The 15,129-nt window shown below is 40.7% G+C and overlaps 1 protein-coding gene across 1 annotated transcript; it reads right to left on the bottom strand.

The window, feature by feature from the left end:
- Positions 1-2,863: 2,863 nt before the first annotated feature.
- LOC149906412 (testis-expressed protein 2-like) lies at positions 2,864-10,068 on the bottom strand. Its single transcript, XM_090104624.1, has 6 exons — positions 9,885-10,068; positions 8,166-8,269; positions 7,837-7,958; positions 6,788-6,875; positions 6,428-6,567; positions 2,864-6,048 (listed from the first exon to the last, which is right to left on the bottom strand). The coding sequence occupies exons 1-6, from the start codon at positions 10,060-10,062 to the stop codon at positions 5,859-5,861; spliced, it is 822 nt and encodes a 273-aa protein (XP_089960750.1). The 5' UTR covers positions 10,063-10,068; the 3' UTR covers positions 2,864-5,858.
- Between the last annotated feature and the right edge of the window lie 5,061 nt (positions 10,069-15,129).

The raw sequence follows: 15,129 nt of genomic DNA, 5'->3' as shown, positions 1-15,129 counted from the left end.
TCGCTGTTCGCTGTTCGCTGTTCGCTGTTCGCTGTTCGCTGTTCGCTGTTCGCTGTTCGCTGTGAATGTGAATGTGAATGTGGATGTGGATGTGGATGTGGATGTGGATGTGAATGTGAATGTGAGTGAATGTGAATGTGAATGTGAATGTGAATGTGAATGTGAATGTGAACATACACAAACACGAACACGAACACGAAAACGAACAGCGAACAGCGAACAGCGAACAGCGAACAGCGAACAGCGAACAGCGAACAGCGAACAGCGATCAGCGAACAGCGAACAGCGAACAGCGACAGCGACAGCGAACAGCGAACAGCGAACAGCGAACAGCGAACAGCGAACAGCGAACAGCGAACAGCGAACAGCGACAGCGAACAGCGAACAGCGAACAGCGAACAGCGAACAGCGAACAGCGATCAGCGAACAGCGAACAGCGACAGCGACAGCGAACAGCGAACAGTGAATGTGAATGTGAATGTGTGTCGCTGTCGCTGTTCGCTGTTCGCTGTTCGCTGTTCGCTGATCGCTGTTCGCTGTTCGCTGTTCGCTGTTCGCTGTTCGCTGTTCGCTGTTCGCTGTTCGCTGTTCGCTGTTCGCTGTTCGCTGTTCGCTGTTCGCTGTCGCTGTTCGCTGTTCGCTGTTCGCTGTTCGCTGTTCGCTGATCGCTGTTCGCTGTTCGCTGTTCGCTGTTCGTGTTTGTGTTTGTGTTTGTGTTCGAAATAAAATTCGAGTTTGTGTTTGTGTTTGTGTTTGTGTTTGACTTTGTGTTTGTGTTTGTGTTTGTGTTTGTGTATGTTCACATTCACATTCACATTCACATTCACATTCACATTCACATTCACATCCACATCCACATCCACATCCACATCCACATCCACATCCGCATCCGCATCCGCATTCACATTCCCATTCAATATTTACATTAACATTCACATTCAACATTCACATTCACATTCACAGCGAACAGCGAACAGCGAACAGCGAACAGCGAACAGCGAACAGCGAACAGCGAACAGCGAACAGCGAACAGCGAACAGCGAACAGCGATCAGCGAACAGCGAACAGCGAACAGCGAACAGCGACAGCGACAGCGAACAGCGAACAGCGAACAGCGAACAGCGACAGCGAACAGCGAACAGCGAACAGCGAACAGCGAACAGCGAACAGCGAACAGCGAACAGCGAACAGCGAACAGCGAACAGCGAACAGCGAACAGCGAACAGCGAACAGCGACAGCGACAGCGAACAGCGAACAGCGAACAGCGACAGCGAACAGCGAACAGCGAACAGCGAACAGCGAACAGCGAACAGCGAACAGCGAACAGCGAACAGCAAACAGCGAACAGCGAACAGCGAACAGCGAACAGCGAACAGCGAACAGCGAACAGCGATCAGCGAACAGCGAACAGCGAACAGCGAACAGCGACAGCGACAGCGAACAGCGAACAGCGAACAGCGAACAGCGAACAGCGAACAGCGAACAGCGAACAGCGAACAGCGAACAGTGAATGTGAATGTGAATGTGAATGTGAATGTTGAATGTGAATGTTAATGTAAATATTGAATGGGAATGTGAATGCGGATGCGGATGTGGATGTGGATGTGGATGTGGATGTGGATGTGGATGTGAATGTGAATGTGAATGTGAATGTGAATGTGAATGTGAATGTGAATGTGAATGTGAATGTGAACATACACAAACACAAACACAAAGTCAAACACAAACACAAACACAAACTCGAATTTTATTTCGAACACAAACACAAACACAAACACGAACAGCGAACAGCGAACAGCGAACAGCGAACAGCGATCAGCGAACAGCGAACAGCGAACAGCGACAGCGAACAGCGAACAGCGAACAGCGAACAGCGAACAGCGAACAGCGAACAGCGAACAGCGAACAGCGAACAGCGAACAGCGAACAGCGAACAGCGAACAGCGAACAGCGAACAGCGAACAGCGAACAGCGAACAGCGATCAGCGAACAGCGAACAGCGAACAGCGAACAGCGACAGCGACACACATTCACATTCACATTCACTGTTCGCTGTTCGCTGTCGCTGTCGCTGTTCGCTGTTCGCTGTTCGCTGTTCGCTGTTCGCTGTTCGCTGTTCGCTGTTCGCTGTTCGCTGTTCGCTGTCGCTGTCGCTGTTCGCTGTTCGCTGATCGCTGTTCGCTGTTCGCTGTTCGCTGTTCGCTGTTCGTGTTTGTGTTTGTGTTCGAAATAAAATTCGAGTTTGTGTTTGTGTTTGTGTTTGACTTTGTGTTTGTGTTTGTGTATGTTCGAAAAATTATTTCGGTGTTAGATAGCCCATTTATCGAGGAAGGCTATAGGCTATACAGGGTGTCCTATTGGTATATTAAGCGCGAAGGAGGTTGTAGTTTTGCATAGGTACACTGATCACGTTAAAAATAGTTAAACAACAAAATTAAGTAAAAAAAAATTGTTACATTTTCTTCTCTAGCTTCGCGCAGCTCTACGGCTTCGCTAATGTGAGCATTTTGTCTATGAAAACATAATCCTAAACGATAGCGGATAGCTCACGTGCGATAGGGCGGATTGCTTGTTAGGGGTGTACACATAGTTTTAAGAATTCATCTAGGTATTTGAAGTCTGGAATTTTATAAATATTTTTTACGTACTCAGCATATGCAAAACTATATACTCCTTTGAGCTTAAGCTAAGCACCCTGTATATCATCACGCTAAGACCAACAGGAGCGGAGCGCAGCTAGTGAAACATAAAACTGTTACATTTTATCATGAGTAAATTTACGTAAAATAAATCTTCACGGAGCACCCAATTATGTAATGTGCAAAAGTGTTAAAAAGTTAAGGTGTTAAAAATAAAACAATATTCAATATAGCATTTTGTTTATTGAAAAAAATCACAACTGATACCACATAGAAAAACTACTCGGCACGGTTTAACTCTTAACTATACATAATATCACATAAACACTTATAATTTCAAATATTATATACATTCAAGACTCAGTGTTCATTTATAATAATAACAGTGAAATCTTACTGCGATCACAGCTTAAACAAACAAACGCAAACGTTATTCAATGAAACATAACACATTACATTCAAAAGAGAATAATACAACACAGTGGATCGGAATTTTTGGCTACTTTGTACAGAAAAATATAAAATTAGTTATACATAGGCTATAGGATCGATTTAGGCTTCCTATTCTTAACAACCTTTACAACGTACCCATAAGAAAAATTCTTTAACAACTATAAAACTTAAAAAGTCATATAAATTATTTAGGCAGTAGTGAATTCAGTGTAATCTATGGTTTGAGATTTTGTAGGCAGGTTTTTATTAAATTTTATTTCAATTTATCTCTTTATTTTTAATAAAAATGAGATGGAATTACATTGTGTAATCAAAATACAAAATTCCAAAGAACAATACTTATGTTTTGAAATAAAGTTTTATAATAATACCATTGTATCAAAGAGAGATAAAAAATATGAGTAATAGCCAAAACCAATTTTTGGTTCATGAATTTAATTATTTAGAAAAATATATAAATAAATCTAATCTTTAATTTACATACTGTAACTAAATACACAAAGCTTTAAATACCTATATTAAAGTGAAATGCTAAATATTTATCACACAGTGAAAAAGCTACAATTTTTTAAACTTGCCAGGTGATAATTAGTAAAATATCCATATAGTATAACAACGAACATAAAATAATATTATAATTTCGATGTATAACTAATTTAAGCACATTAAAGTCAAGCAAATTTCGTTCAGCCTTCAATTTTAAATTACAATATTTTCGCACACAAATACTTATTCAAAAAATTCAAGCCGTTTAAGACAAAACGTTCTTAATAAATTTTACACATTAATTTGGCCCAAACTTATTATTAATAAAACATTGTGCGATACAAAAGTAGATTTTAGAATTTTAATATATCCTTAATACGTAATAATACGAATGTGATCTTTTTTTGTGATGAGACGTAATTATATTATGAACTAGATTTAACAAGAACAGTAAGTTTTCTAAACATTGATGATAAACGACTTTTCACTTTATAGCTATAATTCCGAAAGATTGTATTATATTAAAACGGTAACATTTATTCTATTTTTCAGTAAATGTTTTAGACATTTTATATTTGTATATATTTTTTGCTTTTAAAAAGATTGCACTAAATGTTGTTCTAATCTACATTTGGAGTATAAATTTGGAATTATTGTCGAGAATTTTATCTTCTAGTGGGAAGCTCCGATAGGTTTGTGAAATGTATACCTACTAAGGTACTAAAAGATTTTTTGAAGTGAAACTTCTTTATCGGGGTTGGACAAAAATTTAGTGTAACATTTTTGCGTTACGCCGTACGGGTGACATTTTTGCGTTACGCCGTACGCGTGACATTTTTGCGTTACGCCATACTCGTGACATTTTTAAGGTCTTAAAGAAGTTTCACTTCTTACGTGTGTACTCTAGTACACGCATACATTTTTGAAGTGAAACTTCTTGATCGGGGTTGGACAAAAATTTAGTGTAACATTTTTGCGTTACGCCGTACGCGTGACATTTTTGCGTTACGCCGTACGCGTGACATTTTTGCGTTACGCCGTACGCGTGACATTTTTAAGGTCATAAAGAAGTTTCACTTCTTACGTGTGTACTCTAGTACACGCATACATTTTTTTTTAATTAAAGGTTCACAATTTTATATGTAGATTATTTTTAATGAGTAAACTTTAATTACTACTTTTTGTCGTAAATAGCCTATAACAGAAATGTTAAAATCCACTACACACTTCAATTAATAATGTATGTACACCGATAAATAAAAATATATCTATATGTAATATATAATATAATCTATTTTATAAGAAATCGTTATTAAATATAATCTATAAGGATATGAATTTGTCATTATAAATAAAATATATTCAAAGAAGAAATATTGCATTTCTACATCTATACTATACAGATATTTAGAAATCATAAATATTTTTATATTCTTTTTAAGAATAAGAAATACTGTATAATATATCTTAAATTATATTCTCAAACTTGGCAAGGGACAATCTAAAAATTTACACAATCTATATACGTAACTTTCGTACTTTTAAAAATAGCGAGAAAAAATGTTTTTATAAACACTAGCACAAATTAAAAAAAAAAAGTATATTGAGGTTTGTAACGTCACGTAATACACGTTCAAATTAATTAACGCTTTTAAAGTTACATGAACATTGTTAAATTCACTTCAGAATAAAAAAGCACTTCACAAAATTATAGCACCTCTCTTATCAAAATTATAATTACAGTTTTTCTAATTATTTTAAAAGTTTTTGAATTAAGACATTCATCACTTATTTATTTTGTTTCAATAGGATAATTGTTTTTTTTTTATTGTAATGATCGACTTATCGAAATCAAACAATTGTCAGGGATCATTCATACTTTTTAAATAATCATATCAAGCGTCATGTATTAAAAATGTTTTTACTTGGTTCGTATACTAATAACAGCGCCCTTTGTCCGCGTAAAAGCTCTTATCATAATCACATTGAACTAAGAAATTACATTTACCACATTCAACGAAATAACTTTAATAATATATTCCTGAATAATCGCTTTCATACTTTTCAAAAAGCTGCATATTAGACTTTGAAAAAAAAAACGAATTAAGTTTTTAATTTGTAGCAAAGTACGGTTAAAACCCACATAGCTTCGACTATACATATATACCACTTTCCAGGCTTTTTCTTTCTCTCTTTATACCAATATTATTCCGTTTCCCATCATTCTATAATTTTAATTCTTCCACATATAAATATTAATTACTCCTTATTCTCCATTTTTATTCAAATTCCACAGGCGTAGGGGTCATGACGTCAATAATAAAGTCCTCCATATTGGGCAGAACTAGAACCTTCTCGAACTCCTTGAGAAGTTTCTGTTCGATCCAATTGGAAATGTTAGCGAAGCGAAGCGTGCGTGCGCCGAACGCGGGACGAGCTTTTAGTACTATTTGGGGATTTGTACGGAACCTGAAAATAATGTTTTTTTTTATTATTGAAAATATTTTGCGAAATAGATAAGTGATCAAGAGATGATAAATGATAATGAACAATGAAGTTAAAAATGTCTTTACATCAACATAATGTCCCATAACTTTTCGAATAAATACACCATTTACTATACGCATATTGTTATAATAATATCTAGAACAAAGCTTTTCAATATGAAATTGAGTTTTTTACACTACTTTTATTAAATCGTATTTCGCATCGCACTCATCATGCTTAAATAGAATCTCAGAAAAAACTATTATTATCAGTCTAGATTCTAACTTCTAGCAAATATAGCTTTTCTATCTCTTTCTATACGAAAATCCATCAAAATCTCTACATTTTTTTATTCTCTTACCCAATCCATATCCTATCATGTGGCGGCGGAGGTAAGTTAATAGCGAGTCGACCTTCTAGCCCGTGCACTTCTAGTTGCAGCTTTATATCCGTGTTCGAGAGACCTTCCATGGCACGCTTCACGTATTTGTAGTCTGTTACCTGTTAAATAAATAAAAAACTAATTTAAAAACATTGGAAAATTAATTTGACCATCAGTCATGTAAAACGAGTCCTTTTTTCAGGCATAGATGTTAAGATTGCAAGAAAAAAAGCAATAGTAGCTAAGTAATATGGTTATAAAATATTTCCATAACTTTAAAAACTAAAATATCAGGTTTTCAATCAATAGAAAAGTGCAGAAATAGTTACTAATACTTACTTGTTGGAAATATTTGTTAGTCGCTATTCTATCGACGATACGGAGGAACTTCTTTTTTGATGACCCACCTTCACTCGGGTTCACAGACCTGTACAAATTAGAAAAAGATTGAATGAAAATCTTATTTAACTGGAAAAAGTCACATTAATTCCAATATTCTACTTAAAAAATTGGTTGTCTGTAAAGTCGGTTTACTGACGATAGTTGAACGTGACAACGTCCGATTGTGCTTATTTGTCGCTCGTTCCGCGCTCTCGCTTGCACTTCAAGCCTTACATGGAACGCCTCAGAGCGAGGTAACGCCGAATTATAAGACGTTGTCACGTCAAAAGCCGTTCATCACTAATTGTTTAGATTTATGCCAGATGTAATAAAATAAAACTGCTAATTCCACATGCGCCAATTACCGTCCCACCGCCACGCACACCTCTGTGTGTTGACTCAAAATTTTCTTTGCAAACATAATAATGTCGTAAAAATAAGGTTACATTTTACCGCGATGCAACATATCTCTATCTTCATTTCTATAGGAATTTCCTTGACCTACGCGAACGATGGCGGAAACCTATTAAGTATAATATAAACACGACGCTGTTGGCGCAGTGGTAAAGTAACTGCCTACTGAGCCGACGGTCCCGGGTTCGATCCCCGGTCAGGGCAAATATTTGTGTGATGAACTCAATTACATATTTGTTCTTGGGTCTGGGTGTTATCTATATATCTGTATTTATTAAATATTACATTTATCGTCGCCTAGTACCCACAACACAAGCCTTAATTGAGCTTACTGTGGGACTAGGCCGATTTGTGTAATAATCCATACTGAAAGTAACTCTGTCTGTCTGTCTGTTACTCAATCACGCCTAAACTACTGAACCAATTTGCATGAAATGTAGTATGGTGATATTTTGATACCCGAGAAAGGACATAGGCTACCTTTTACTGCGAAATATGTACCACGGGCGAAGCCGGGGCGGACTACTAGTGTCCTATAATATTTATTTATTTATTTTATTTATTTAAACAGTCTAGTATAAAATATAACTCACGGCGACTCGCTAGGCTGTAAGTTCTCCGCGCTGTCGACGGGCTGCACGGGCGGAGTCTCGTCGTCACTTGACGATTCCGCTGAGTCTTCGATTTCTGAATCGTAGATTGCTGGTTTTCTTTTCTGTAAGATATTTATTTGGTTTGGAAATTGTTGATGAGTCGTTTCTTGAGTAATTGTGAATAAATAAATTTTTAATTATATAAGAAGTGGGTATGACAACCTTCGAAAGAATTTTTTTTAGTTGTGACATAAGTAAAAGAAGTATAAAATTACATTCTCAAGTATAGAAAAGCAATGAACTAAATTTGTAAATCTAAAATTGTTTACCCTTAGCTGTTTTTCGGATTGAGCGGACCCAGGGAGCGGCACCTCGATCGGATTTTCTATGATGTTCTCTTGTGCACCTAGTAAATGATCTTCTAGTGTTATATCTGAAAATAATAATTTCTAATTAAAGGTTTGTTGGATATTTTATGAGCGGTATTTTATGAGCGGACCTATAAGAGCGGTTACAGACTAGCGTTTTATACGCGCGTATGAGCTCGTTTTTGAAAGCTCGTATAGGCGCGCCTTTGTCACACGCTCGACTCGTACGAGCGTTGACGCGCTTCTAAGCTCGTAAATAGTAATATTCCTTCGTCAGAGTCCATGTTGATACTGACACACCACCGGTGCGAGCGAACACGCCGAAATATGCCCGTTTACGTGATTAGGGTTTTTAGAAGCGCGTAATGTAGCGCGTGTATAAGCGCGTATGCTGAAACGACCGAGTACGCGCAAAAAAATACGCTAGTCTGAAACCGCTCTAAGTACTAGGGCAAATTTAAAAGTGAATAGGTTATGTAAGAAATATATTAAAAATATGCTATCATTACCAGAGGCGGCTCGTGACAAAATTTTATGGGTGTTCACTTGAAATAAAACACTGAAAATACATGGTGTAAAGCAGTACATTTATCAAAAAAATTACTTATAAAGGAAATACATACGTCTTTCTTTTTGGTGTGCAAAAATATCTATAACTTAAAGCGACAAGACATTCGTAAATGTCTGTTGTTGCTTTCATCACAACCACACAACCACGGTGTTTTCACATAATATTGTTCGGATTTAAACACACGCGTATATGTTTTCGTTTTTGTCGTACATTTTTGCGTTCGTAAGTTCAGGCCGTGGCGGTCCCTTAGCTTTACATTCAAGCCGAATTTGTAACGTTTTATCACACTTTTTAATGAACGCCACATTATAATTATTGTTCATTTTAACACTCACAAGTAATACTGATAACTACAGGCTATTTCAACACGTATTTTATAATTTTAATTAGAAAATTGCATGAATCGCGCGCGTGCATTGAAGTTGACTCGAGAGTCGAGTGTTTGTTTATATTATAGACGTGGCAACTGGCAACGTCGCAATCGCTGTCCTGCCGGGCGGTAAAAACGAACCGGCAACGTTTGCGGGTGCGGCGCTCCGAATTTTGCTACTTTTCCATAGAAAATCTTTTGTTTCACGCGCAGGGCTCTGGCAAAACCCTCTCTTTCACTCCTATTGGATTTCGTATAAGGAAATGTTCTAAATCTTTTTTCATTGGAGCGCAATCGTGAGCGCTCCGCTTCGCGCGTTACATAATACAGTAGGTATTATACAGGTGTATGGGATGATGGAATGATGGATATATTCATGGGTATTAACAGTAGTTTTAAAGATTACGATTGATTTTAAATAGTAATAATTAATGTTAATAATTAAATTAAGGAGTATGATTTTATTATAATTATTTATGGGAGTTCACTGCACCAGCGCTCCTTAGGGCGAGCCGCCTCTGATCATTACTCATTTGTCGATATTTAGTTTTTTTTATTGCATTATATTTTGAATTTTTTGCTGAATAGCTTTGGTAACGTGGACTCTTTAATCTGTTGCTTTTAAGGGTTCCAAACCTCTAAAGGAAAAAACCATTACAGGATCGCTTTGTATTATGTGTGGCAAATATCTGTGCGTCCAGCCACAGCCCGCTCCCCCCCCCACTAGTGCGTCACTCACTCTTCTCCTTCAGCTTCATGAGGTTGATCTGCGTGAGTATGGCGATGTGCGCGCCGCCGTCGTACCGCAGCGCGGCGTCCAGCCACAGCCCGCGCGCGTCCACCGCGGGCGCCGCCACGCCGCACACCAGCGGGCACTCGCCCGCCAGCGACAGCTCCGTGATCACCAGCGGGCTCATGAACGAGGGCAGCTGGGGAAATATTCATTTCTTTGAGGTACAATAAGCAACTAAATTTAGGACTCATACAAACGAGACGGTCCGGTTTTTTGCCAGGGCCACAGAATGGTTAATAGTACAGGTAAAGAAGAATTACGGTAAGAAGATATAAATAAATACTACTACGCGCCAGTGGTATTTAGCTTGCACAAAATTATGTACCTGAGGAGGATAGCTGTGGGCAGGATGGAAGTGGGGAGGATGGCTGTGGGGAGGATGGCTGTGGGGAGGATGGGAGAGGGGAGGATGGAAGTGGGGAGGATGACTGTGGGGAGGATGGGAGTGGGGAGGATGGAAGAGGTGAGGATGGATGTGAGGAGAATGGCTATGGGGAGGATGGAAGTGGGGAGGATGGGAGTGGGCAGGATAGCTGTGGAGAGGATGGCTGTGGGATGGGAGTGGGTAGGATGGGAGTGGGCAGGATGGCTGTGGGATGGATGGGAGAGGGGAGGATGGCTGTGGGGAGGATGGATGTGGGGAGGATGGGAGTGGGGAGGATGGCTGTGGGGAGGATGGAAGAGGGGAGGATGGATGTGGGGCGGATGGAAGTGGGGAGGATGGCTATGGGGAGGATGGCTGTGGGGAGGATGGAAGTGGGGAGGATGGCTGTGGGGAGAATGGATGTGGGGAGGATGGAAGAGGGGAGGATGGATGTGGGGTGTGGATACAGTCGTGGACGTTTAATTAGAAACACGTAACACGATGAAGTAGTCATCAAGTTTATTTAACATTTGTGTATTACCGTATTAGAGATAAAGCATTATTTCATATGGTAATAGAACACCCGTTTATCTAGTTTTATAAGAAATTGCTTAATTTTAATCAAACGTTAGCTTAAATTAATAAAATTAAACAACTTTAGGTGAAGTCTGATTTCCGAGTATTTTCAGTCTGGACAACAAATTAGAAACAGCATGGTTCGAGTGTTCCAAAGTCAATGCTGTTAAAATGCCAAACAAAACTTGTTAAAATGCCGCCAATTTTTTTTCTACAAATATTTGCAGCGTTTTTTAAACATTCTATCTAAAAGTTTCTGAAAATTAATTAACTTTGTAGTAAAAATGGGTAAAAGTAAGATTTGTGACCCATCAACAAGAAAAATAATTTTAAGTTACATTTTGACAAAAACTGGAATAACAGGAAACTTGCAAATCATTTAGAGTTTTCGATAAAAAGATATTCAATGCTATAGTTTATTTCAAAGAGCATGATACTTCTGATTAAGTGCCTAGAAAAGCTCGACCATGAAAAACCACTGCTCGCGAGGATAGGCAAATTATTCTTTTCGCAAAGATGGATCCATTAATAAGAATTCAAGCACCCGAACGCCACACAATACCGTTTACTTTTAACATTTTTTTCATCCATATAGTTAAAAAAAAAAAATATTCGCACGCGAGCGTCACATTCACATTCACTGTTCGCTGTTCGCTGTTCGCTGTTCGCTGTTCGCTGTTCGCTGTTCGCTGTTCGCTGTTCGCTGTCGCTGTCGCTGTTCGCTGTTCGCTGTTCGCTGTTCGCTGATCGCTGTTCGCTGTTCGCTGTTCGCTGTTCGATTTTCGCTGTTCGCTGTTCGCTGTTCGCTGTTCGCTGTCGCTGTCGCTGTTCGCTGTTCGCTGTTCGCTGTTCGCTGTTCGCTGTTCGCTGTTCGCTGTTCGCTGTTCGCTGTTCGCTGTTCGCTGTTCGCTGTTCGCTGTTCGCTGTTCGCTGTTCGCTGTTCGCTGTCGCTGTTCGCTGTTCGCTGTTCGCTGTCGCTGTCGCTGTTCGCTGTTCGCTGTTCGCTGTTCGCTGTTCGCTGTTCGCTGTTCGCTGTTCGCTGTTCGCTGTTCGCTGTTCGCTGTTCGCTGTTCGCTGTTCGCTGTTCGCTGTCGCTGTTCGCTGTTCGCTGTTCGCTGTTCGCTGTCGCTGTCGCTGTTCGCTGTTCGCTGTTCGCTGTTCGCTGATCGCTGTTCGCTGTTCGCTGTTCGCTGTTCGCTGTTCGCTGTTCGCTGTTCGCTGTTCGCTGTCGCTGTTCGCTGTTCGCTGTTCGCTGTTCGCTGTTCGCTGATCGCTGTTCGCTGTTCGCTGTTCGCTGTTCGTGTTTGTGTTTGTGTTTGTGTTCGAAATAAAATTCGAGTTTGTGTTTGTGTTTGTGTTTGTGTTTGACTTTGTGTTTGTGTTTGTGTTTGTGTTTGTGTATGTTCACATTCACATTCACATTCACATTCACATTCACATTCACATTCACATCCACATCCACATCCACATCCACATCCACATCCACATCCGCATCCGCATCCGCATTCACATTCCCATTCAATATTTACATTAACATTCACATTCAACATTCACATTCACATTCACATTCACATTCACTGTTCGCTGTTCGCTGTTCGCTGTTCGCTGTTCGCTGTTCGCTGTTCGCTGTTCGCTGTTCGCTGTCGCTGTCGCTGTTCGCTGTTCGCTGTTCGCTGTTCGCTGATCGCTGTTCGCTGTTCGCTGTTCGCTGTTCGATTTTCGCTGTTCGCTGTTCGCTGTTCGCTGTTCGCTGTCGCTGTCGCTGTTCGCTGTTCGCTGTTCGCTGTTCGCTGTTCGCTGTTCGCTGTTCGCTGTTCGCTGTTCGCTGTTCGCTGTTCGCTGTTCGCTGTTCGCTGTTCGCTGTTCGCTGTTCGCTGTTCGCTGTCGCTGTTCGCTGTTCGCTGTTCGCTGTCGCTGTCGCTGTTCGCTGTTCGCTGTTCGCTGTTCGCTGTTCGCTGTTCGCTGTTCGCTGTTCGCTGTTCGCTGTTCGCTGTTCGCTGTTCGCTGTTCGCTGTTCGCTGTTCGCTGTCGCTGTTCGCTGTTCGCTGTTCGCTGTTCGCTGTCGCTGTCGCTGTTCGCTGTTCGCTGTTCGCTGTTCGCTGATCGCTGTTCGCTGTTCGCTGTTCGCTGTTCGCTGTTCGCTGTTCGCTGTTCGCTGTTCGCTGTGAATGTGAATGTGAATGTGGATGTGGATGTGGATGTGGATGTGGATGTGAATGTGAATGTGAATGTGAATGTGAATGTGAATGTGAACATACACAAACACGAACACGAACACGAAAACGAACAGCGAACAGCGAACAGCGAACAGCGAACAGCGAACAGCGAACAGCGAACAGCGAACAGCGAACAGCGAACAGTGATCAGCGAACAGTGATCAGCGAACAGCGAACAGCGAACAGCGACAGCGACAGCGAACAGCGAACAGCGAACAGCGAACAGCGAACAGCGAACAGCGAACAGCGAACAGCGACAGCGACAGCGAACAGCGAACAGTGAATGTGAATGTGAATGTGAATGTGAATGTGAATGTGGAATGTGAATGTTGAATGTGAATGTTAATGTAAATATTGAATGGGAATGTGAATGCGGATGCGGATGTGGATGTGGATGTGGATGTGGATGTGGATGTGGATGTGGATGTGGATGTGGATGTGGATGTGGATGTGGATGTGGATGTGAATGTGAATGTGAATGTGAATGTGAATGTGAATGTGAATGTGAATGTGAATGTGGAATGTGAATGTTGAATGTGAATGTTAATGTAAATATTGAATGGGAATGTGAATGCGGATGCGGATGTGGATGTGGATGTGGATGTGGATGTGGATGTGGATGTGGATGTGGATGTGAATGTGAATGTGAATGTGAATGTGAATGTGAATGTGAACATACACAAACACGAACACGAACACGAAAACGAACAGCGAACAGCGAACAGCGAACAGCGAACAGCGAACAGCGAACAGCGAACAGCGAACAGCGAACAGTGATCAGCGAACAGCGAACAGCGAACAGCGACAGCGACAGCGAACAGCGAACAGCGAACAGCGAACAGCGAACAGCGAACAGCGAACAGCGAACAGCGACAGCGACAGCGAACAGCGAACAGTGAATGTGAATGTGAATGTGAATGTGAATGTGAATGTGGAATGTGAATGTTGAATGTGAATGTTAATGTAAATATTGAATGGGAATGTGAATGCGGATGCGGATGTGGATGTGGATGTGGATGTGGATGTGGATGTGGATGTGGATGTGGATGTGGATGTGGATGTGGATGTGGATGTGAATGTGAATGTGAATGTGAATGTGAATGTGAATGTGAACATACACAAACACAAACACAAACACAAACACAAACACAAACACAAACACAAAGTCAAACACAAACACAAACACAAACTCGAATTTTATTTCGAACACAAACACAAACACAAACACGAACAGCGAACAGCGAACAGCGATCAGCGAACAGCGAACAGCGAACAGCGAACAGCGACAGCGAACAGCGAACAGCGAACAGCGAACAGCGAACAGCGAACAGTGAACAGCGAACAGCGAACAGCGAACAGCGAACAGCGAACAGCGAACAGTGAATGTGAATGTGAATGTGAATGTGGATGTGGATGTGGATGTGGATGTGGATGTGGATGTGGATGTGGATGTGGATGTGAATGTGAATGTGAATGTGAATGTGTGTCGCTGTCGCTGTTCGCTGTTCGCTGTTCGCTGTTCGCTGATCGCTGTTCGCTGTTCGCTGTTCGCTGTTCGCTGTTCGCTGTTCGCTGTTCGCTGTTCGCTGTTCGCTGTTCGCTGTTCGCTGTCGCTGTTCGCTGTTCGCTGTTCGCTGATCGCTGTTCGCTGTTCGCTGTTCGCTGTTCGCTGTTCGTGTTTGTGTTTGTGTTTGTGTTCGAAATAAAATTCGAGTTTGTGTTTGTGTTTGTGTTTGTGTTTGACTTTGTGTTCGTGTTTGTGTTTGTGTTTGTGTATGTTCACATTCACATTCACATTCACATTCACATTCACATTCACATTCACATTCACATTCACATTCACATTCACATTCACATTCACATTCACATTCACATTCACATTCACATTCACATTCACATTCACATCCACATCCACATCCACATCCACATCCACATCCACATCCACATCCGCATCCGCATTCACATTCCCATTCAATATTTACATTAACATTCACATTCAACATTCACATTCACATTCACATTCACATTCACTGTT

This window comes from Colias eurytheme, chromosome 8 (genome assembly GCF_061535395.1).
Source record: "Colias eurytheme isolate Ceu_HAF_F1 chromosome 8, ilColEury1 Martin Lab GWU primary, whole genome shotgun sequence".
Taxonomy (NCBI): Eukaryota; Metazoa; Arthropoda; class Insecta; order Lepidoptera; family Pieridae; genus Colias; species Colias eurytheme.
The sequence above is the reverse complement of the archived record's forward strand: the minus strand, read 5'-3'. Positions and strand labels throughout refer to the sequence as shown.

Coding starts and splice junctions, on each gene's coding strand:
- LOC149906412 (XM_090104624.1), bottom strand. CDS start 10,062: ATGAGCCCGCTGGTGATCACGGAGCTGTCGCTGGCGGGCGAGTGCCCG. Junction 7,959..8,165: donor AATCCGAAAAACAGCTAAGG/GTAAACAATTTT, acceptor AATATCTTACAG/AAAAGAAAACCAGCAATCTA. Junction 6,876..7,836: donor TTACAGCCTAGCGAGTCGCC/GTGAGTTATATT, acceptor TAATTTGTACAG/GTCTGTGAACCCGAGTGAAG.